This window comes from Cyanistes caeruleus, chromosome 3 (assembly GCF_971803275.1).
Source record: "Cyanistes caeruleus chromosome 3, bCyaCae1.hap1.1, whole genome shotgun sequence".
Lineage (NCBI taxonomy): Eukaryota > Metazoa > Chordata > Aves > Passeriformes > Paridae > Cyanistes > Cyanistes caeruleus.
The window spans coordinates 55,939,769-55,963,057 of record NC_141703.1 but is presented as its reverse complement, the minus strand read 5'-3'; the positions used below and the strand labels follow the sequence as shown (position 1 = coordinate 55,963,057).

General features: G+C 36.3%; 1 protein-coding gene across 7 annotated transcripts in view; it reads right to left on the bottom strand.

Annotated features, from left to right (window-relative positions):
• Nucleotides 1-23,289, bottom strand: part of DIAPH3 (diaphanous related formin 3) — a 203,669-nt gene that overhangs the window by 40,259 nt on the left and 140,121 nt on the right. For 5 of the 7 annotated variants that reach the window (XR_015284567.1, XR_015284566.1, XM_023932632.2 and 2 more), the window contains 2 exons: nt 16,359-16,454; nt 15,855-15,914 (listed from right to left, as the gene is read on the bottom strand). Coding sequence is in view for 3 of the 7 variants with exons in the window: in XM_023932632.2 (XP_023788400.2) it covers nt 15,855-15,914; nt 16,359-16,454 (156 nt within the window). In the remaining 4 variants the exon portion in view is untranslated. Of the gene's footprint in view, nt 1-14,234; nt 14,375-15,854; nt 15,915-16,358; nt 16,455-23,289 lie in introns of all 7 variants that reach the window. The other 2 variants (XR_015284568.1, XR_015284565.1) reach the window with 1 other exon arrangement.

Genomic DNA, 23,289 nt, shown 5'->3' with positions numbered 1-23,289 from the left:
TAAAAATTAACAAGAAAAACTTATAAACACTTTTTCTTTAAACAAACAGACCTCTTCCCAAGTCCTAGTTGCAATTATTTCTATTGTATTAGAAATTAAACTTTTAGGTAAACTCCTATTGTGATGAAGAAATACGAAAATTTTTATCAGAAGTGTCTGTAATGGCACTTGGGTAATTTTTATATTATCTTGTTGTTGCTTTGGATGATAGTCTTATTAACTTGCTTTAAGGATTAATTTACTTCAACAAATAATATTGGTTAGACCGCAGTATTTCTTGTTTCTTTAAACTGCTGGAAATGTAATTTGCCAACAAGGAGGAAACAAGTAATATTAATTGGAAACCTATTTTGGAAAAAAAAATATTCCAGAAAAATCACTGCTTCTGTTTGATTGATGCAGCGTGATCTAGAGAGTTTCAAGGTTGACTCAATTTTTTGTTAATAATTAATGGGATTTTATTTACAAAAATGTAAAATGGAAAACGAGTACAGATACTTTCCATGAATACATATTACAACAGAGCATCTCTCGTGCATTGATCAGTAATGAGTTATTATATGCACTCCAATCATAAATCCCAGTGGAAAGTTTAGCTGATAGAAGTTCTATTCTTAGGCTGACTTAATAAGCCTGGACTGATTTACTGAGTAAATTGAAAGATATTTCAGCTTTCTTGGGTGAATTTGTTCACTTACACATACCCACTTCTATGCAAGTTAAAGAACTAAACATCAAATCCACCGCTGCTCATATACCTCAAAGTTAAGTAACTCCTCAAAGACAACAGGTAAAAACATCTGTTAAAGTAGTTTACTTTCATCATACAGAGGAAGGATTTCAATATGTACTGAAAATGGCATAAGCTCAAAGCTCAGATTTAATGTCTGTGATACACCAAATATGAACATGTTAAAAGACATTGAAATACCAATTATGATACTTTTAGCATTAAGCAGTGTGAAAACTATCCAGCTCTTTTTGTCCTAAAGATATGCAGCAGAACTTAATACTGCAGAGAAGCACTATGCTTCATCAGAAAAAAACACTTCAAGGGCAATATCTTTTTCTCATCAGTATACATCATGTAAGCATACAAAGTATATCATTAGCTCCAAAATCTGAAAATCCTGTTTAGGGCAGCAAAGCTGCAGTGCTGTTTTCCAAATACACAGCACCCTGAAGTAGACTTCTCCACTTGCTCACCATATTCCCAGGAAACCAATATATTATAATATTTTATTGCACTCAGCTTAGTTTTTAAAGGTGGACAGTTTGATGTAAAGAGAATTCTACATTAATAACTGAAAAAAAATTAAGGCTGAAATCTGCAATTGAAGCCAAGAACTTAAGGCAGTGGAATGCACTCTTTACTAGAATACACACTGGCAACTTAAGAAAAGCTTTCCCACTTACCATATCTTCCTATCGTTCTCCCTAACTTGTTTAGTTTAGCTTTGAAAAAGTCAGACCCTGGTAGATTAATTTTAGTCAAACTTTATTTCCACATGAAATACAGTTAGTACTTTTGCTAAAGTGTTCTTGGCCAAGTAAGTTCTCTTATCACTTGCAGAAATTTATTACAGTAATGCAAACACTGAAATAACTTTCACTATGTCAATACAGGCTAAGAGTATAAAGATTTTTAAAGTAAAAATAAGAAGCAATGCCCATTTGTTTGGTGACTTTTTCCAAATGGACTAAGTTAAAGCAAAGAGGTACTAAGTATAAGAAAAAATGCCCTGCAACTACTCAGTGCACTGGCACTGTAGAAGTACAGATGAAGAAAATCTTGTTTTACTGCATGGTGCAACCCCAGAGCAAGCAGATCTTGAAGTGCACCTTGTAGCAAAATCTGGGCGAAACCAGATTCTGAGAGACACCCAGTTTTTGATGGGAGGTCTAAGCATGCGATATTTGCATCTCAACCCACCACCTTTTCCTCAGATTTTTAAAAGGACATAAACTCTATGTCTATTTAATTTTAAAATGTTTTTTAACTTTTGGACAGCACATTACTTTCAGTTATTGCTGACCTGTCTCTCATTTAGCTTTAAGTAGTTAGGACATATTTTTTTTTAATGCATCTCTTTGGACTTTCAGTTATTAGAAAAATAATAAACGTATATTTTGTGTTAAAACAGCTTTCCCAGAAAACATCAGCTGGAGATCCTTTGCAACGTTTCTGGTTGCTTAGTTCCTTCAACATGCACAATTTCACCAAAGCTTTATTACTAATGTGAGTGTAAAAGACTTCTATAAGTAATATTCTCATTTTTAGACCACGGTACATTTTATAGTTTATTGGTACAGGTCAAAAATGCCCTTTTTATTAGGCTAAATCTGCAGTTACAAACTGAAATAGGAGTAAAATGTTTTATACACTAGAGTTAAGTGGTTCTGTCGAATGTGCTAATGTGCTCTAGGACTGATAAATGAGTAAGAAAGATGGGTTAGAATAAGGATGCTATGAGATGTGGTTGGGGACAAGAAAAACTATCATTAGGTATCATTCATATGGTTTCTGATGTGAATAGAAAGGAAGAAAACAGATCCATGAAGAAAGATCAGACCCCAAACCAAGAAATTAGCATATAGCCAGTAGTATCTGCAATTAAAAATTTTATTAAAACAGTTTATTTTTTAACTTCTAATATTAAAGATAACCCCTTTTTTTATTTGACAGGCATTGGAATGTGGAAAAGGAAGAAATTAATTCTACTTCAGCATGTTTTGTTTTCTGTCCCATAGGAAGCAACTATTCCAAATAATACAATCCAATCATAGACTGTAAGATTCCTGTATTTTTGACCCCACTGAAACAAATACAAGATATTATAATAGGAGATCTCACTACATAACAAGTTTTCAATAAAATGATCTCAGAGCAACTGCTGTTAGGTGGATAAACAGAGACTGGGTAAGCTCAGCGGAGAGTAATTGGCTGTGTCCTGTTTTCAGTCAGCAGCTGGCAACAGAGAAAGAACAGACTTAAAGCACTGGGGTAAGCTCTGATTAGTCAAGAAGCTATTGCTAAAGGCAGCAAGAGTAGGAGCTATCCCAGGAGCTCTCTCACAGCAGTTTTCTCTGCCCTGTGAGACACAACTGGAAATTCCTTAATGCACTCTGCCCTTCATTTATTTTTGCTACTGGACATTTGAGAGCATTTAAGAATGTTACTTTTTTGAGCAGTTGCCTGATGATGGATCACACAGAATTAAAATGATTTTATATTTCTTAGAGAAAGGGGAAGACTACCATCTACAGTACAATTACAAAACTAGGGATTACAAGATAGCAAAGTACTTTTTATTCTGTGCTGAATAGCAAAAATGGAGTTTGAAGCTACTCACTCATCAATCCTGATTTACTCTTTATGCTGAAATTAAGAACTCACCTTGCATTCCATGAAGGTTGCATAGCTTAAAGCCACACTACTGATCTATTTACTTTTAATCCAGCTAGTTAAATAAAGCATGAGTAGATAAAAAAAAATATTATTATTGCACTAGCAGTTTAACACAAATTACATAAGCATACTCTATAGTAAAGGAAAGGAGACGAATATCAAAATACTAGAATTTGGCAGCATAATAAGGTTAGCTATCCAAATTTAATGTAAATTTTGTAAGTATACATGTAAGAGAATTACATTTTTTTTGCCCCTCAGAAGCACTTGCATCACTGCCTAGGACAGAATACGAACTTAAAGAGCAGTTATTCAAGCTTTCATCTGCAGTATTGAGTGCACTGTGTCCTGTTTTATTACCTTTATTATACACAGAGACAGAGAACTAAAACATGAACAACCTTATCAGGTCTCTCAGCTTCAAGCACTTTAATTGGAGGCATGAACTCATTGAGTATTAACAATTTATATAGGCTAACTCCTGTAACTATGTTGACATAGGATGGGTATGTGCCTCTCTCTACCCATTACGTGGAGCCTAAACACCCTAAACTGTGAATCTATTTATGACATATTTTATCTATTCAAAAGACTAAATACATAGATTAATTTTGGAGGTCAGTTAAAAACGCTTGATACGTGATTTCACGGAGTAATTTACATTATAAAACGCTTTATGCATTTAGTGCTTTGATTCTACCTTTCAGTGCAATTGTAGATGTCAGTAAAGAGAGTCTGGAGATCTGTTAAGAACCAAACAATACAAGCTGTGAACAATTTCACCCATCTACCAGAAGGGCAGGAAGGAGGATCCTGTAAACTACAGGCCTGGCAGCCTGATGTCCGTGCTGGGGAAGGTTATAGAACAGATTGTCTTGACTGCCATCACACAGAATGTGCAGGACAACCAGGGCCTCATCCTGGTTGGCCCAGCCAACATGGGTTTAGGAAAGGTAGGTCCTGCTTGACCAACCTGATCTCCTTTCATGATGCAGGTGACTGATGAAAGGCTGTGGATGTAGTATAGACAGACTTCAGTAAAATCTTCAACACTATCTCCTACACCATTCTCCTGGAGAGGCTGACAGGCCATGGGTCAGAGAGGGTGCACTCTTTGCTGGGTCAAACACAGTATGGATAGCCAGGCCCAGAGAGTGGTGGAGAAAGGAGCTAAACCCAGTTTACTGGCAGCCAGTTGCTAGAAGTGTTCAGCCTGGGGAATCAGTCCTGTTTAACATCCTTAGTGATTATCTGAATGAGGGTATCAAATGCACCCTTAGTCAGTTTGCAGATGACACCGAGATGAGCAGGAGTGTTGATCTGCTGGAGGTCAGGAAATTTCTGCAGAAGGATCTGGACAAGCTGGATAAATGAACTGAGGCCAATTGTAAGAGGTTCAGAAAGGCCAACTGGTGGGTCCTGTCCTTGGGTCACAACCCCACGTAGTGCTACAGGCTGGAGGTGGAGTGGCTGGAAAGCTGCCCAATGGAAAAGGACCTGGGGGTGCTGGTCAACAGCAGCTGAACATGAGCCAGCTGTGCCCAGGTGGCCAAGAAGGCCAATGGCACCCTGGCCTGAGTCAGCAATGGTGAGACCAGCATGACCAGGGCAGTCCCACTGTACTCAGCACTGCTGAGGCACTCAAGCGGCACTCAAGTCCTCTGATTATTTATGGGCCTCTCACTACAAGAAAGACACTGAGGTGCTGGAGCATGTCCAGAGAAGGGCAATGGAGCTGGGGTTGTTTATCCTGGGAAAAAGAAGGCTCAGGGTAGACCCTATCACACTCTATTACCTGAAAGAAAGTTCCAGCAAGGTGGAGGCTGGCCTCTTTTCCCAGGCAATTAGCAACATGACAGGAGGACACAACCTCAAGTTGCACAAGGGTAGCTTCAGGTTGAACACCAGGAAGAATTTCTTCATTGAATGGGTGGCAAGGCTTTGACACAGGCTACCCATGGAGGTGGTAGGGCCACCATATTTAGTGGCGTTCAAAAATGACTGGATGTGGCATTTAGTGCTGTTGTTTAGTTGACATGGTGGTGTTCAATCAAAGGTTGAATTCAATGATATTGGAGGTCTTTTTCAACCTTAATGATGCTATAAAACCCAAGGAACCCAAAGCCACTTCCCACTCACCTTTGCAAAAAAACAACCCCAAAAAACCCCAAAGAAAACCCAAATAAACAAAAAACAAAAAGAAAAAAACAAACAAGGTTTAGGATGAGAAGAAAGGATGAGGCACTCTATTGGCTTGTAGCATTTCTTTTGACATATCTCTCATTTAATGTTATCTCACTTCCTAAATTCTGACCAAATTGTAGCAGTGTCCTCCACAAGCTCCTCCCTCAGCCTAATCCCTTAATTTGGCACGGCATTCATATGAGTTAATTTAGAAGCATTAGATTGACTCAGACAGCTCTTGAGCTACTGATTGATGGCAGAGTGAAAGATTAGATACTGTAAAGTTCACTTTCTCTTGGAAAAGATGGATCAAAGGAGATATTTACATTTAAGAGCGCAGGAAGAAAAGAAATATATTCACTCTCCCTTCTCTGGTAATGACAGAAATAAAATGCACCCACTGAAATAAGAATATGTCCTCAGATAAATGTTTCTGTGCTTATGCACAGAAAACAAAGCAATTTTGGCAAGGAATTGAGAGTATTTGGGGATTAATCTCTGCTTTAGAAACTAAGGCAACATTAAAAAAAAATCACCAAATGTAATTATGACTACAGTAAAAAAAAACAACCAAAATCAGAAAATGCCAACAAGCTTATACAAAGCTATAAATGCAGCAGAAGCCTTTATGTATTAATAGGTTTTATATTCTGATCCCTTCTCCAGAGCCTAGAGAAAACAATGGGAAGATGACCACCTTTAAGACTTATTTCTCTGGCTAACATGTATCTGTAGTAACTCAAACAGCTGCCTTTCAGCTAAGGTACACAACTCTGACAGGAATCTCTTCTGTTGTTCATAAATTTAGTTACCAAGCTAAAAAACCAGTAAAACTTAGGTGCCAAAGCTAAGCTGGGTAATAAAAGTTCTCACTCAGCTGTGTTTAACCCTGGTTCATCAAGATTTATTGTTCCCTAGAGGAGAGGATTTAAACCATGTTTTCTGTATCACTGGAAAGTTCCCTTCTGTTCATTAGCCCCTCTGCTCACTGAGTGTCACTATAAATAACAAATGTTAGTGAGTCTACTGATTCAAATACTCATAATGGATGGGGATGAATGGCAATGATTCCTGCCACATTCTTGGACATGCTTCTGAAACTGTATAGCTTGATTAGGTGTAGTACACAGATGCCCAAATATCTTCTGAAACCCCCAAATAAGGCTGTGATATTCAATTTTGTTCCTGACCTAAAAACTATCCTGCCTCAAGTACACAAAGTAGACTGTCAAGAGCTAATTCCAGTATTTTTATATGCACTATATTATAATGCACCACATACACTCCTCTCTTTTCAAATACAAGGAAACAAGCTTAAAGCCTAAGAAAACAGATAAAAAGAAAAACCTCTGGAATAATTATTTGCCTGTGCTAAAAATCTGCTGAGATTTCATTCCATTTCCCTGTTTATAACTCTAAGTAGTCCCGATGTTATCTTTTCAATTTCTTATTTTATCATTTTGAAATGCTACAAGGAGGGAGAAAATCAAGAACTCCAAGTTTGAGCAGTGTAGAATAAATTCACTCTTAGAAAGTCTAAAGACTGGGATTTGGAAAACTAAAACCTATGGTAAATACGGTCAAGCTTATAGGGTCAGGTAACAGTTTTTCTTTTATTTCACTGGTATATGGAGTTAGATACTATCAGGAGCCAAGAAAAAAAAAAATAAAATGAAAAAAATCTTTTCCCCATGGAAATAAAAAACTTCACCATTACAAACAAAGTCTTCTTTTGAAGACATTATGACAAACCATTGTAATAGAAAGACAATGCTACTAACTAGACAGTTATAGGCTCTCAAAGAAAGAAGCATATACTACTTATCCTCCAGGAAGTAAAATTACACAGACTTCACATAGTTTTTCTGTTTCGTTAAAACCATTTTACTTTAAAAAGTTGTTGGCTTTTTTTTTGAAGCAAAAGATTACCATGCCAAGAGTAAGAGCCAAACTACTTCACAGTGTGTGCTGAAAGGGAATAGACTGATTAGCCCAGTATCTTCCAAAACCCAAATATTCCTTCCTGAAATTACTTAAACTGCAGCTTCCCATCTTGCATTTGCAACCCACCTCACCATAAGAAAAGAGGATTTGCAGACCAACCTGCTCACAGTATTCCAGATAATTCAGTGGAAGCCTGGTTATCATCTTTCCTCCTGCCATTGAGGCAAGAGCTGCATTTGACCTCTGCATTTTCTTCCTTTATCACTCATGATCTCCAGGTTTGAGACACCAAAAGGCCGCCTGAGGCTTCAGATTATTTTGCTGGGTGATTGATGCAGATATTGCCTTAGGCGTATATGGTGGAAATACACAAGACTCGTCTATTTTTTGAATGAAACAAAGATACTGGATTTATCAAGCAACTTACAGGCACAGGCACTAATTCTGATACAACTGAACTGCCAATTTCCCTTTAGAGTATTCAAAAACTTGAAAGTAAATCTTTGAAGTGTTCCCACCTCAACAAAAGGAAGAAGTTGAAGATACCATTGTTTTCTCTGCATGTTTGTACCTTTGCAGAGGATTGGCTATAATGAAAAAAGCCAGGCAGAAACATAACTCCAGGATTTTTCTACACAACATTTTTGTTCTGTTACAGCAACCGCTTAGGAAAAGAAATGAAATTGAATTCTCCCAAAGGAGGAAAAAAATCCCAGAGAATTAATGGAACACATTCACTTACATGGCAAAAAGAGATGACTTAAGAAAAGTGCTTGAAGAATTTAATGAATAATGTTTTGTGCTTTCTCTAAATCTTTTGAATTCTGACTGACTAAACAATGTTGTATTAACCAGACATCACTGGAGTCACAGAACAGACTCAGGTCAGGAATCATACTCTGTTAGTATCTCAGATTTTGTCCCCAGTAAAGTCCTCAACCAGAAAAAACTCATTTTTAATGTCTAGCTCACAAAAAATTTCCTAGCTAATATTTCACTTGTGGTTTATTTGTGGTTTCTTTATGATAGATAACCCCTTTAAGAAAATATGTGCATGTATCTATCTAGCTATTTCATTATTTATTTATTTATTTATGGCTGTTGTTCAGCAAATTTGCTATTCAGATCAAATTTCTAAAAACCTCTGAAGAATGAGGAAGGAGTTTAGATACTACTTGTTCTTAACATTCAGAAAACAGAAGTGAAACAGACTGGTAAATTTATACCCAAAATCTTGTTTAACAAATACGGCAGACACTTGAAAAGTGCTCTGAGAAGTGACAGAATCTCTGCTATACATATAAACTTGGTAATTGTCTTCGAATGGGAAGTTCTGTGTGACTAAAAAATGAAAAGACAAATATGGGCAAATTGCTGCCAATTTACAGCTCCCTTTGCAGATTTAAGATTTTCCACTGATAAATTTTCAGCTGACTGCTTTGAATATATAACTTGCCTGCTGTAGCTTTTGGAAATCTGGTTACCTACCTAGGCGATTATGAAGCTGACATTTACTGAATATGCAATTATGGAATATACAGTGTCACTGCTTTCAAATGTCACCTCTTTGCTACCGTTCTTATCTTGCAGAAAGTGTCCTTGCCTCCCTTGAGAGCTGTGATCTTATTCAACTAATACCAATGAACACTGGCAAAATATTTACAAAAGCAATTAGCTCTTCTGAGTGTCTAATTTGACATCTTCGAAGGGTCGCATTTTAGGAATAAAGTTGTCAAACCTCTGGAAAAAAAGCTTCATTATAAGGTCCACCTTGTTTCAGTCTAGTACTTAAAATTTTTATTCTGAAAAAGCTCGGGTTCTCCTTTTTGCCTACATTATGTTCAGATATAATGCCATATCATAAGATACAGGGTGAAGGATATGTGTGCAACCTCACTCCTGAGAGTCACAAGACTCTTATTAGTCACAAGACTAATAAAACAGACAGGGACATGTTTTGTAGGATTACAATTCCTCCTCACCTTTCTAAACACAGGTTGCCAGTGTGTGTTTAGCTTACACTAAGAGCAAGATAGCATTTTTTTCTGTCTAGATCAGTATTTTCACCGTAATAATATGCAATTATTACTAATTTGAAGTACCCTTTTCCACTCTTGACAGAGTCTCCAACCATTTTTCAGCATTCTGCATTTTTAAATAAATAAATGCTTAAAAAATTGAGTGGTTTATACCTTCCTATGTCAGTCTTTATTTTAAGGAACATTTTGTTAGAAAAGGCCACAGAAAAAAAAATTCTCATTTTTCATTCTAAACTCCTGCTGGCTGCAATCCCTTCTGAGCTGGAAACTTTCTTCATTCTAACATTAAATTATGAGCATGAGAGACTGCTGAGAACTCTTCATCAAAATTAATCTTTTTCCTAGATATTTTGGAATGAATATTCTTCAGGGATATTTTTGTGATGGTATGTATTTGCAACTGTGGCAATGTAGAAATAGTTCTAAAAAAAGAAAGAAAAATGTGTAAATTCACTTTCCTTGTCTGGATATTATTTTTTCTTTCCACACATGCAAAATTGACTTTTATGGTCAGTTTCTTTGAACTCTGCTGTATGCTCTAGGAAAAAAACTATTATAAACAGTGTAGATGGTTCCAGGGGAATTATTTCTGTTAGAATAAGCAGCAATTTTACTTGACCTATGAAGTCAATATTGAACTGAAGGCTTGGTCTTAAAATGGCAACAACTGAGCACCATTTTTAATAGAAATCCTATTACATGTTTTCCTTTCATAACAGTGCCTACAGTTACTCCATATCTACTACCGAGAAAACTTCACAAAGCTGAAAAAAATTTTCTCTACTAGAGGTACTGATGTTCTGTGATCACACGGCTAAACATGCACAGTGCCTTGAAAGCAGGATCTACCACGAAGGACTGCTAATCCTCAGGAGGGTATCTTAACTTTTTCCCCAGATCATGTTAGCAGTAATCTCTATGGGTAGCTTCTTCACTTCCTAATGCTCACTACATACAGTTGAAGAAAAGACAGCAACATACACAGACTCAAGGAAAAATTAGGTTGAAATGCCAATGATAGCTTGCTGTCACATGCAATGATGAAATAAGAATGACCTCTACGTGGTCACACTGTTTCAAGAACTAAGATGAGCTTGAGCTCACTGTCAGCTTTGCTTGTCAAAAGTAAGGTAGCAGAGACATTAATATGAATATCAGATGACAGTTCTATTATAAATATGAGATGAACACAACAAACATGAAAAAAGGGTTTCCTTATGCTAAAATGGGACAAAATGACATTACTACATAAGGTTTTATTTAACAGAAGTCTTTAAAATGCTTCCGACTACATGTGACATAAAAATAATTCTATTGTGTGTAGATTTACTGAACAAACAGCTATAACAATTACAACCATCTCTTACCATGGAAGTTTGATCTCAGTATAGAAAACAAGACCTTTTTGTCAGCTTTAGAAATGTAGTCCACAATGCAGCTACTGATTGTGACAGAAAGATCTCTTTCAAGCTCTGCAGTCTCAAAAAGCAACCTGTATTTTTTGCTTGCATTTTATTATAGCTTTTCTTTACTCACAGCATTTTTAATATGGCCTGCTTGTAAAGATAAACTCTTTCTGCTGCATTTGAGGTATGTTTTTATATACAATCAAAGCTGCATCTCAAATTTGTATTCATGCAATTCAGGTAGCATTAGCTTGGCTAATGCTACTGCAAATAAATGCGTAGCCATAGCAGCAGAGAACTTGATGCAGGCTGCAAAACCTGACCAAAAACTTAGTGAATAATACAGCTTTCTGTGCTGCAGTTGGCTGTGCCCTGCCTTGGATATGCTGCTCCATGTATCCAGACGTCAGTAGCTTGGTATAAACATAAAAGCCGCAAATATGCCTTGACTCTTGTAAATTATTGATAAGCTCAGATCAGGCATAGCTATTAGCTGCTTGAAATGATCTTCTAATGTACAAAATCCTGATCACTGAAAATTAAGTGCTTTCTTCTGCTTCCTAAATAAAATAAAAAAGCTCCTCTGTTAGATGCTACTGAATCCTAAGCACACCACTAAAACTATACCAATACTTTGCTTGTGTCAAACAGTGCTCTGAACTGGAATTGCAGCAAAAGCATATACCATAATATTTACTGCAGTCCATGGTCCTTTGCAGCTAAAGCAAACTGTAACATTAACAGAGAGTTTTGCACATAGAGGTAATTTAGAAATAAAAACCACAATGAATGGGAACAAAAATAAACCAATCACATCTATATCCACTAAAATCTAGTGTATATTACTTGCATTCTTAAGGCTTTAAAACACTTCCATGATTTAGCAATTCTAAATGTACATCATTTCTGTTAGTTATGCAGCAGGAATTTTTCTCCATGAGAAATACTGTGACTTGATGGGCCTTGTCACAAACATTAAAAATGTTAAAAAAATTTAAAAAACAATGTAATTCTGATCACAAAAATAGAGCAGATTTAAATTTGACAAAACCTACATATCACAGAATCACTAGGTTGGAAGAGACCTTCAAGATCATAGAGTCCAACCCATGGCCTAACACCTCAACTAATCCATGACACCAAGTGCCACATCCAATCTTTTTTTAAACATTTTTTTTTTAAGCATATGTAATGTTAGAATGAGGCAATCTGTTCAACAACAGAAGAATGTAGTAGGACTGAAAATAAAACAACACATGTTTGGCTACCGTGGAATGTGGCATGAGAATGGGTACTCCTTTTTAATTAGAAGTACCAGCCAAACACTACCAGAGCTTTCAGGGGAGCTCAACAGTTCATGAAGAGAAAAATGGCCCACATAATAGCTAGCATTTCCCTAAATTTATTATTGTTCTTTTTTTTTTCTTAAGCAGTCTATTTATTTAAAGGAATTAACTTCTAGCCCTGAGCAGCATTGGCTTGCTCCTCTGTATTATTTTGTTTTACAGGGTTTGGCTAAGGCTGTGTAGTGGTTCAGGTAGTGTTGTAGGGTTTGGCACAGCCTGAAAAGCTCATGCTAGTTTGATACCTTGTGTAGCATTGTACTGAGGGTGACATTGGCAATAGTTAGAAAAATTTCTTTCCTGCTTCCATTTATATGACAGCTATGGAAAAAAGTGTGCATTCAGACTGTATTTCTCTCTCCCTTGTCATGCCCTGTGAGACACAGAACCTCTGTTTGTGTGGGATAGAGTTAATTTCCTTCCTAGTAACTGGTACAGTGCTCTGTTTTGAATTGAGTCTACAAAGGATGTTGATAACACACTGATGTTTAAGTTGTGGCACAGCAGTGCTTACCCAAGTCAAGGAACTTTCAGGTTCCATAATCTGTGATGCTCACGTGCTCTCCATGTGCCCTGCTCAGTGGGCAGAAGCACAATAAACCTGGGAGGAGCATAGCTGGGACAGCTGACCCGAAGTGGCCAAAGGGATACTCCATACCATATGGCATCAGGCTCAGCATGCAAACTGTGGAAGATGTCACATGATGTTGATTGGGAGGAAGAGACTGGCTCAGCGTTGGTCCACAGTGGTGAGCAATTGTGGATCTTGTTTCTCTTGTGTTTCATTCTTCTCCCTGCACTCTTTACTCCTCTCCTCCTTCTACTCCTCCCTATCACTATTAGTAGTAGTAGTAGTATTAGTATTATTAACCTACTTCAATTATTACACTGTTCTTTTTTCAACCCATGAGCTTTAACTTTTTCCATCCCAGAAGGGAAGAAAAAGCATGTGGCTGCAAGGTACTTAATTGCCAGATTAGGGTTATAACACTATTTATGCTTGGATCTGATTTGGTTTCCACTTTTTAAAGATAAATATCTTTAATCATAAAGACTAAACTAGATTTTATTAATTTGGTTGGTTGTGTTTTGAAACAGAAGAGATTAGTTAGAACTTGATGGCACCTACACAGCAGAGATTACTACACTCAAAAGGATTCAGGACAGACATTTCAAGTCATGGCTTGCAATTCTTTTTGACTGTACGATGAATCCTAGGTATGAATCTGCTGTGTGCCTTAATAGAATATATCTCCTGTAAGTGAATCTGTCAGTCTCAGCAGGATAAACAGTAACCAAACCAGTTACCAGTTAACCCAAACAGCCAAAACCAGTAGAGAATTGAACATGTAGAGTGCTTGAATTGCTACTTAAGGACTTTCAGTAATCTCCACATATTTTAGCCTTACAGTAAGACAGTGATTTGTTTTTTTCCCATGATATAAAATTTGGCATCCATTTGAAATTTTAGGTTGGGAAAAAAAAATAGCAAATTAGGAACGACCAAGCCAATACTTCTGTTTAATAACATATTCCACTTTTTCTGAAGTGGGCTGAAGTCACAGACTTCTTGCTTGTATGGTGTATATGTAATAGACCACTCATCACTTATTATACACATTTAGATAGAAAGAACAGGCTATTAAGCATGTATCTATACATCAGATACAAAGAAGAAAAAATTATACAGAGAACAATACTGACATCATCTATTGCTGAACTCAGAAAGAGAAAATTAAAGAAACTTTATCATTATAATTCCAATCTTGACTGACCACATTAATTTCATTAAAGTTATTATTACCCAAAATTGACTTTGACACTCAGCATCTAGCATTCATTCCAGACAGTATGTAACCTAAATGACCATATATTTCTACTAAACAAGAAAAAAAGGCTTTGAACTCACCATAATCTAAACCAGGTTTGGTGATCTATTTGGCTCAAGGTAGGAAGATGTAACACACAGACATTGTTACAAGTGTCAACAAATCAAAAACATGCTAATGAATTCCTTAAAATCAAGCTCAGATCTGTACTAGCCTGTTTCTGAGTTAACAAAACAAGTGAAAGAAACACTGAATTAATTTTAAAATGTCTTAGAATTAGACTGTCTTAAAATGCTCTATGGAAAAACTGACTTTGGTAAAAACAACAAAAAATCCAAGAGTTTACTTTTCTTCCAAAGCAGGTATCTGAACTTCAAACTTTAGCACCAAATTATATCCATCTGATGTACAAATCTGTCCATGGTTTAGATTAACACTTTTTGGCATTAAAATTTTGGTGAGTGTGTTTTTGTTACTTTGTTTTTTAATCTGAAATATGGCCATAATGTTTGACCAAAGGCAGTTAAGTTTGAAAATTTTAAGCTACAGTCTGCCACAGACAGCTACCTAGATGGAATGTGCTGATAAGAAGCAATATTCAATATGAGTGCACTTACAAGCAGAAACACTTACAGGATAAATTCAGATGTGCTCTATAGTCATTACACAAATATCAATATGTTATGTGCTAGACAAGTACCTGTCAAATATACTTGATTTCTCTTTGATCCAATTTCTATAATTATGTACAAACTGTCCTTTCAGCTCTATTTTCTTCTATTTTTGTTTATATGCCAAATTCAACAGGTTTGGGGGTTTTTTGCTACACTCACTTAGAGAAATAAACATGATGTATAATTAATTAATACAATTGCTTTTATAACATCTACTTTATAAAACCCGCAGTCCATTTAAACATCAAGAAATAGTGCAATCTGCTTTAAAAATTAAGATAATTTTTTTTTTTGCCATTATGAAAATTTCTCTTTAACAGAAAGACTACAGATACAAACTTTTTCCTGAGACCACCAGTCATGAGCAACTCTTGACTCAAGCTTCATTAAAACTCAGCCAATATACTAATAGTCTGTAGACTGACTATCTAATAAATCTAGCAGGCACCCACACCTACATTGTAACTTTTTTTGTAAGAAGAACACTTGTCCTACTGATTACAGTGAGACAGTTCAGCAGTTTGCAAATAAACATTTACTATAACTTTGTTGAGACAACACTTCTTTTGAATTATTCTGATAAACAATAGCTTAAACCATTCCAGCTATAGCACCAAGAAAACCAAGACAAAGAAACACAGAATGAATACCAAAAGTTCTCAGATTTGATATAATAGGCACTTAGTAGCACTTAAAATATTATGCAATCCTTTCTGTTACAGTTCCATAAATCCTAAACAACTTGCATAATAATTCTTAAGGATTATGAAAGTACTACATTTAAAAACATAATCAAAATTTAAATAAATAAAATCCCACAAAAGATAGAAGAGCTTTGCAGAGTAATCAGTAAGAATAGTTTCAGGATGTAATATTCATATGATTCTTAAAAAGCAAATTCTAATATGGTTTAGTACTCCACTAATGTACAAAACCGAAAAAATAATCACAGCAGTCTTGAAAGCACAGATCAACTACATAAGCTAAGCTAAGAAGTGCATGCAATTCATGAATATAGTTCATTACCATGGTTACAAGCTTTCAGCACAGGCCGCTGTGTGGTTGGACTGACATTTTGTGGTATGTCTGCAAAAGCAAAGAAACAATGGAAATAAAACACCTCTTAGAAAGCTACTAGAGTACATTACAACAACATTACAAAGCAGAAGTTTAGGAATTTAGGAAAAGAGTTAGGTATTTCTTGGAATAAATGACAGTTATATACCAGAGAAATAATTTGGCTCAGACTCGCTTATGCAGCACGATAACTTTCACTTCCCCCATTCAACTACAAGCCCTAAAAAGTTAAAATACATTTGGCTGTGTTGAAAAGTCTCGTCATAATTATCTGGCTATAATAAGTTTAGAACATTAATTTCCAGTCCTACTGATATAAGCAACAGTCTGAACATCCCTGAAAACTGTCCTTGCACAGACGAATTAAACCTGACAGTATCTACATTCTAGAGCACTGGACTCGTAATGCTTTTAACTTTCTCTGGGAAATAAAATCTAAAATAGAATATTCACCTTTGGACCTTGGTGTCCTTCTCCTTTGGTCTCGAAAAGCCGCACCTGACTGCAAGGCCTCCAACAGGCTATCCATCACTCCAGTCTCCTCACCTTCTGTAAAGGAAAAAGAAGGAACCCCCTTGGTTACCATAGCAATATCAAAGCATAAAGAATAATACCAACAGAAGCCAATAATAATGGATACCAACAGTATTATTAAAACCATCAATTTCAGACTTTGACCCAGTGCTTTAATATTTACAAATTGTTCTCTTGCAATTAACCACAGCAGATTTGGTCTTCTAGAGATTGAACTAGACCAAATTCTATTCCACTCATTTCACATTCCTCTTTCACTATGCAGAGTCGAGCATAGTTTTAAGCAAAATGTCATTTCACTCATATTTTCATTTCAGTACCCTTCTACAACTGCAAATAATCAGTCTCATGTCAGCTTTCAAGAGCTGTCCCTTATATGATTTGTTACATTTGACAAAAGATCATTCAGTTATTGTGATAAAAAGTTGAAATTGTTTCTCAGTAGGGAGCAGAGTGAACAGAATTGGACTGGATAGGATACAGTGATACCCACAGGTAGCTTTAATCAAAAGCCATTTTCCGTTCACATTTAATAACCTCTGGCCAATACTAAATAATTGATGTACTTCAGGAAAATTCTACTTGTCGAATAAATGCTTATAATGCCTAATAATATACACGGGTATATAATAACCCCCAAAAGAATTATGAATGTTACTCTGACACAGTAACCAAATGCAAATATTAAACACTTTCCTTTTACTTCCTTAAATAAACACATCAGAAAGTGTCGTACTTTTGAACCTTGTTACCCCACTGTGTATGTATGCATAGGAGGGCAAAGAACAGAACTCCAGGGATTAACCACACAACAAAATATCTCCACAGAGAAATAAAAAGATAGAAATCTCATTATACCCCACTGGGCAAAACTCCCTAGGTCAACACACATCTTGGATAGAGCCATCAGTTACCACTAACAGTGAACATGCAAATCAGGATCTAAACAACCTGGTGCATATAACAAGACGCTGAGTACAGGGGGCAATCATTGCCCTGGTCCTGCTGGCCACAGGATTGCTGACACAAACCAAGATGCCAGTGGCCTTCTTGGCCACCTGAGCACACATGCTGGCTCACTTTCAGCTGCTGTCAATCAGCACCCCCAGGTCCCTTTCCACTGGGCAGCTTTCAGCCACACGCAGCCTGTAGCACTGACCCATATCCAGGACCCACCAGTTGGCCTTGTTGAACCTGATACAACTGGCCTCAACCCACTGATCTAGCTTATTCAGACACCTCTGCAGAGCCTTTCTGTCCTCCAGCAATTCAACACCTGCCACCCAGCTTGGTGTCATCTGCAAACTGACTGAGGGGACACTCAATTCCCTCATCCAGAATATTGACAAAGATACTAATCAGGACAGGGACCAACACTGAGCCCTGTGGAGGGCTACTCATGGCCAGCCATCAGCAGGATGTAACTACTCACCACCACGCTTTGGGCTCAGCCATCCAGCCAGCTTTGTATCCAGGTAACAGTACCCCTTAGTTCTTCTCTTTTCTCTATACTCTGTACTACCAGACTAGTTTTCAACCTTAGACAAAAGTGCTATACACAAAACCAAATAAGTAAAAATTAGCAAATAAATCATAATTTTGCCTAGTATTTATATTTATGGCAGGTATAGAATAAACATGAAGACTGAAATACAGAATGTTTTTTCATTTTGTTTTGTGTTTGCTTTATTACACTGAAGTTTGCTCTCTTATGACTAATGGGCAACCACACCTATTAGTATGGCTTGGAATATACCTTCTTTAAAAAAAATCAGTCAGACTATGTCTTCAGCTTCCTATTGTTCAGGTTTGCTTTTTGGTTTGCTTTTTTTATTTTGATTTTGAGGGTTTTTTTGTAGTGTTTTCTTTGTTGTTGGTTTGGTAGGGGTTTTTTTTGTTATTTGTTTAACTTTCTCCATCTGATGTCATGCACTTCTCTAAGATACTAATGTCTGGAATGAATATAGTCAGTGAATATTTCAAACCAACACGATGCCTGAAGAAATTTTACCAAGCCGTTAGTTACACTAATGAACATGAATGCTGGAGGAAAGCTTATAAGCATTTTGGGCAATAGCTATTCAGAAAACACTAAATAGTATTACAGTCACCAAAATGATACCATTAGCATCTATAGAAAAGAGTTCTTAAGTTTTGTTTTAGGAAGCAGGAATAACAGAAGAAAAATTTCAATGCTATTTCAGCATGTCATCTGTTTCCTCTTAAGCCTGTCGAAGACTACTACAGATTTCATAGTGATTTTAAAAACTGAACAATTTGCAGTATAAAAAAAAACCTGGTTACTATAAAAAGGCTCATCAAATAAATTAAAAAAAAAACAAAACAAAACAAACAAACAAACAAAAAAACCAAAACCAAAAACCCTAAACAAACCAGCTTTAAAATAATGAAACAGAAATATTGCAAACCCACAACTTCTTGTAGTAAAGCTGCAGCATTTACATCCCACTACCTGTTTTTCACATTTATCTGAAATATTCTGGTAGTCACAAAGTGGATTATAGATTACTGCTTCCACTGACATGCAAAACAGTACTAGAAGAATAAATCGTAGTAGATTGAAAATTGAATTGAAAAACTCCTCTAATAGTTGTCCTGTATACATGGATGCATTGAAACAAGCTAACCACTGCAAATAAAATCATTCATACTTAACAGTCTTTGTAGCCAAAACACATAGAAAGCCTGGTTTTCAAACTCGTACAGTTTCAGTAGGTTCCAAATTCTGGTTTCTGATACTTACATCAGCAGCTGACTGTGACAACTTCTGTCAAGTTACGCAGGTAACTGTCAGTACCCACACTATTAATAATGTTGTTGAATTATTAATAATGTTGTCCAATAATGATGGAAAGATTAAGAAATGAGAGTCTACCATGCAGTATTTGAGAAATCTTTTAAATTACCTTGGGAGAGCTGTATACAAAATTGCTACCATGACAGTACAAGAGTCACAAATACTGTTTGATATTAACACTTCCTAAGGGACCTTTAAATCGGCTTTCACAAGCTGCTGCAGATGACTGGCACCAGTCCCAACCGGCTTCCTAATTAGTCAAATGTATCAATCTTTTGACATCATAGAACTAGGAATTCTAGTTGGCTTGCAGATAGCTACATAGCCCACATTAATTCCTTTGAGAAAGATACCCTTTTATGATTTAAATGATCTCTTTTCCCTCAACTGCAGAATAGAAGATTTAAATTCTTTTTTAATATCATACCTAATTAAAACTCATACAACTGTCTTTTAAATACCATCTAAAGGAGAAGTAAACTTTCCAAAGTAGCCAGTGAGTCTTGCCCTTGACATTTCAGTGCCAAGTCAGATATAAACTATCTAATTTCATAATTACATCTTTAAAAATGTTAAGAATATTAAAGACCCTTCTCTTCTAGTGCACTGAGTATCATTAGCGTTACATGTGCACCTATAATGTCTTATAACAATAGCAACAGATACTGCAGTTAGTAGTGACATCTGCATTTCATGTACTAAGAACAAATTATAAATACCATAATTCCAGGAACAGTAGTCCACTGACATGATAGAATCACAAATATCATTACCAATATGGTTTTATAAAGTGTTGTAACAAGATTATTTTGGATGAAAAATTTTTTCTTTATACAGTTCCCCTGAACCTGTGTAATATAAAATAAATCACAGAACACCAGGACACCAAAAGTTCACTTTATCAGGAGAAAACAATAATATGCCTGTTTCCTTGTCACAGAAACAAAGCTTTGTTCAGCTACTCTTCTCACAAAAGAAAACACTAAGAAATTTCAAAAAAGCAAATCAGGGATTCTTTAGCATGGTGTCTATTGATGTTGCTTACTCAATCTGTACACTTAAGAGATTAAGCTACAGGAATTTTGACTACCATCTTCCACCTGCCTTTATTTATGGCATTGCAAGTACAAGCAGCTTTGTGCTATACTGTAGGTAATGAAAAGGACCAGCTCCTAAAACCAAACATGAAACTAAGTTTCACGTGAAACTCAAACTACACAACTTGGACAAATACATACATTAAAAAGAGACATTACAAATTCCATAGCTGTTACATAAGGAAAAGGGTGGAAAACCTCAAGGGCTACTCCTGAAGTTATGTGGATAGCCAAGTTTAATTATCTTTGTTTCATCTTTGACCTAACTCCATGGGAGCACTCAAGCCTTTATATAATTTATCAACAAACTTGGAGTTTGTTAAATTATATTATTAATTATATTATTAATTATACTTAATTATTTAATTGAATATAATTAAGCTGTTTGATTTGTTTTCCTCATCTTAAGAATTAAATCCTCTCAATTCAGCACATAGCAGAATTTATAATTTTTTACTCTTGTTTGCTAAAACACAGACTGCTTTTTTCCTTTCTCCTCCACTCAGGACATAATTCAAGTTAGATATACTGCAACCAGTTTTTGACTGACTAAAATGTAAGCCCTTCACAGCCTTCTTCCAGGTTTAGCTCCATCATGTCTTGTGCATTTATGTACAAAAATTTCAGTGGCAAATGATTACCAGGCTTGGGACAGGGACAGCTGAGATGTTTCTATACTATTTGAACAAGGAATGAAAAAAGAAAGTTACATCTTTTAACTTTATTAATGTACTTATACTTTAAAGACATTATGAGAAGTCCTTTATTTGTTTGTATAAGGACTAAGTGTGATTAGTGTAGGCTACAAAGCACTACTCAACTGATAAAAGGCCTACACCTGAGTAAAACTTGAAGTAACATTGTCAGAACAAAATCACAAGAGGAAAGGTTAAGCTATGAGTAGTTTTGAATGACTTAGGCTCCAGGAAGCTGAACAGCAGATTACAGAGAGGAAGATAATTTAAGCCATCAGTGCAGCACTGAGCTCCAATGTTTTGGATGTGGATTCCATCTTTTCAGTCTCAGAGGCAGACCGATTCTGTGCAGTATTCATAGTGCTGATGTGAACAATTTCTAGATCTTTCAGCCATACATACTATCAGGGCAGAAGACTTTTTGAAGGCTTTTGCATTGTAAACATAAAACTATAAAGCAAGCTTAATGTTTCAATTGTAACACGCTTAGCCATGACTACCTAAACTCTTCATACCAATGAAATTCAGATACAATTTTACAAAGAAATTGTGGGTGGATGATAAGCGCAAGCTTGTCCAGAAAATGCACAGGATATATAGACTACAACTTGAACCTATTCTAAGGCTTTGAATATTTTCTGGTAAAAGGCATAGCAGCAACCAGATAATCTTCATTGCCAGGTGTGTTAAGACTATCAGTCTGATAGTCAGTAACAGCGCACAAACTAGAGGCATGACCCAGAACACAGGGATTCCTTTGACACTGATAAAATTCTGGAAGACCTTGTTACAATACAGTTAGAGAATTAAACTTTCCAGTGTACAGTAACAAGAAGAAATAGCTGCCAAATGTGCCTTGGATGGACTGGCTGAAAGGACAGCTCCTTTTAGATTTAGAAGCACTAAATCCGACTTCAGAAAAATATCACTATTTGCAGTGACTTCTAAACACATATAACAGCCCTTCCAAAAATAAAACACGTGCACTTATCTCACATTTCAAATCAACACTCTAGTCCAGTACCAGAAGAGTTACACTTCTTACTTATGCCCAACACAAAGTAGAAAGTGTTTGATAGTGCTTCAGAGCCCATGCTAAGTATACTCTAAAAAGGTATGATATCTCCTAATGAATGATGCACCCGTTCCATAAATCTAGCTAAGAAAAGTAGGTTTCATGCCATCTTGTTTGCTCTTGATAAAGTGGTCCATTGTTGAGCTGTCCTAGAGTACTTTCATGGTTAAGAAATAGATACATTTTGACTCTAAGCATATGAATAAAGAGGGTCCCAAGCTCCAGAGAGTTTAAGACAAGTTAAATTCAAAATAAATTCCACCCTTTATGAAGTATGAAAGACAGCTGTCACTTTCAAGGCAGCTGTTGAAATTAAGGTTGGTACCTACACAAATTTAATTTAAGATAGTTCCTATGACAAAACCAAAAGGTAAACTGTAGTAAGAGGTGTCTCTTTACCACAGAGATACAAAAATCCATGTAAGGTACCAAATCCTGCATCTCAGATGGATCACAATTTCCTATTTAAGTAATGGGACTGAGAGTCAAAATGTCTTAATATTGAGCTTTTTAATAAAAATGTTAATAAAACCTTTCTGATGTTCATTGTGAGTCTGTAAGTCTCCTCTTTCTAAGACAACAGAAAAAAGCCACTGTAAACTCACACAGAGTTTTCCACAGAGATTATCCAGTTTTATTGACACTGGTGCCAGATCCAGTAGAATGACTGTCAGAGCAAATGTTTCTGAGAGACATTCAGGTAAACTGGACTTATAAAAGAATGAACAGAACACCAAGCCTTTGAAGTTGTGTACCCCAGGCCTTGACACTGGGGATAATATTCTTTACATCTTCCTTCATGACCTGAATGATGGAATAGAGTGCACTCTGATCAAGTTTGCACATGGTGCAAAATTCAAAGTAATGGCTCACCCATTCAGAAGAACCTTGAAAAGTCAGGGAAATTGGCACATAAGCATGCTAACGAAATCCAAGAAAAGACTTGTATGTGATGAGGTGACACCTCATGCAGGAGCACAGGTTGGGGGCTAACTGGCTGGAAAACATATTTAAAAAAAATAATTGGGGATTCTGGTGGACAACATATTGATCATGAGTGAGTATTGTGGCTCTGTGGAAATGATGACCAAAGAAAAACATTGCCAGCAGGTCACAAGAGGGCATCCTTCCCCTCTGCGCAGCACTGGTGAGACACATTTGCAGT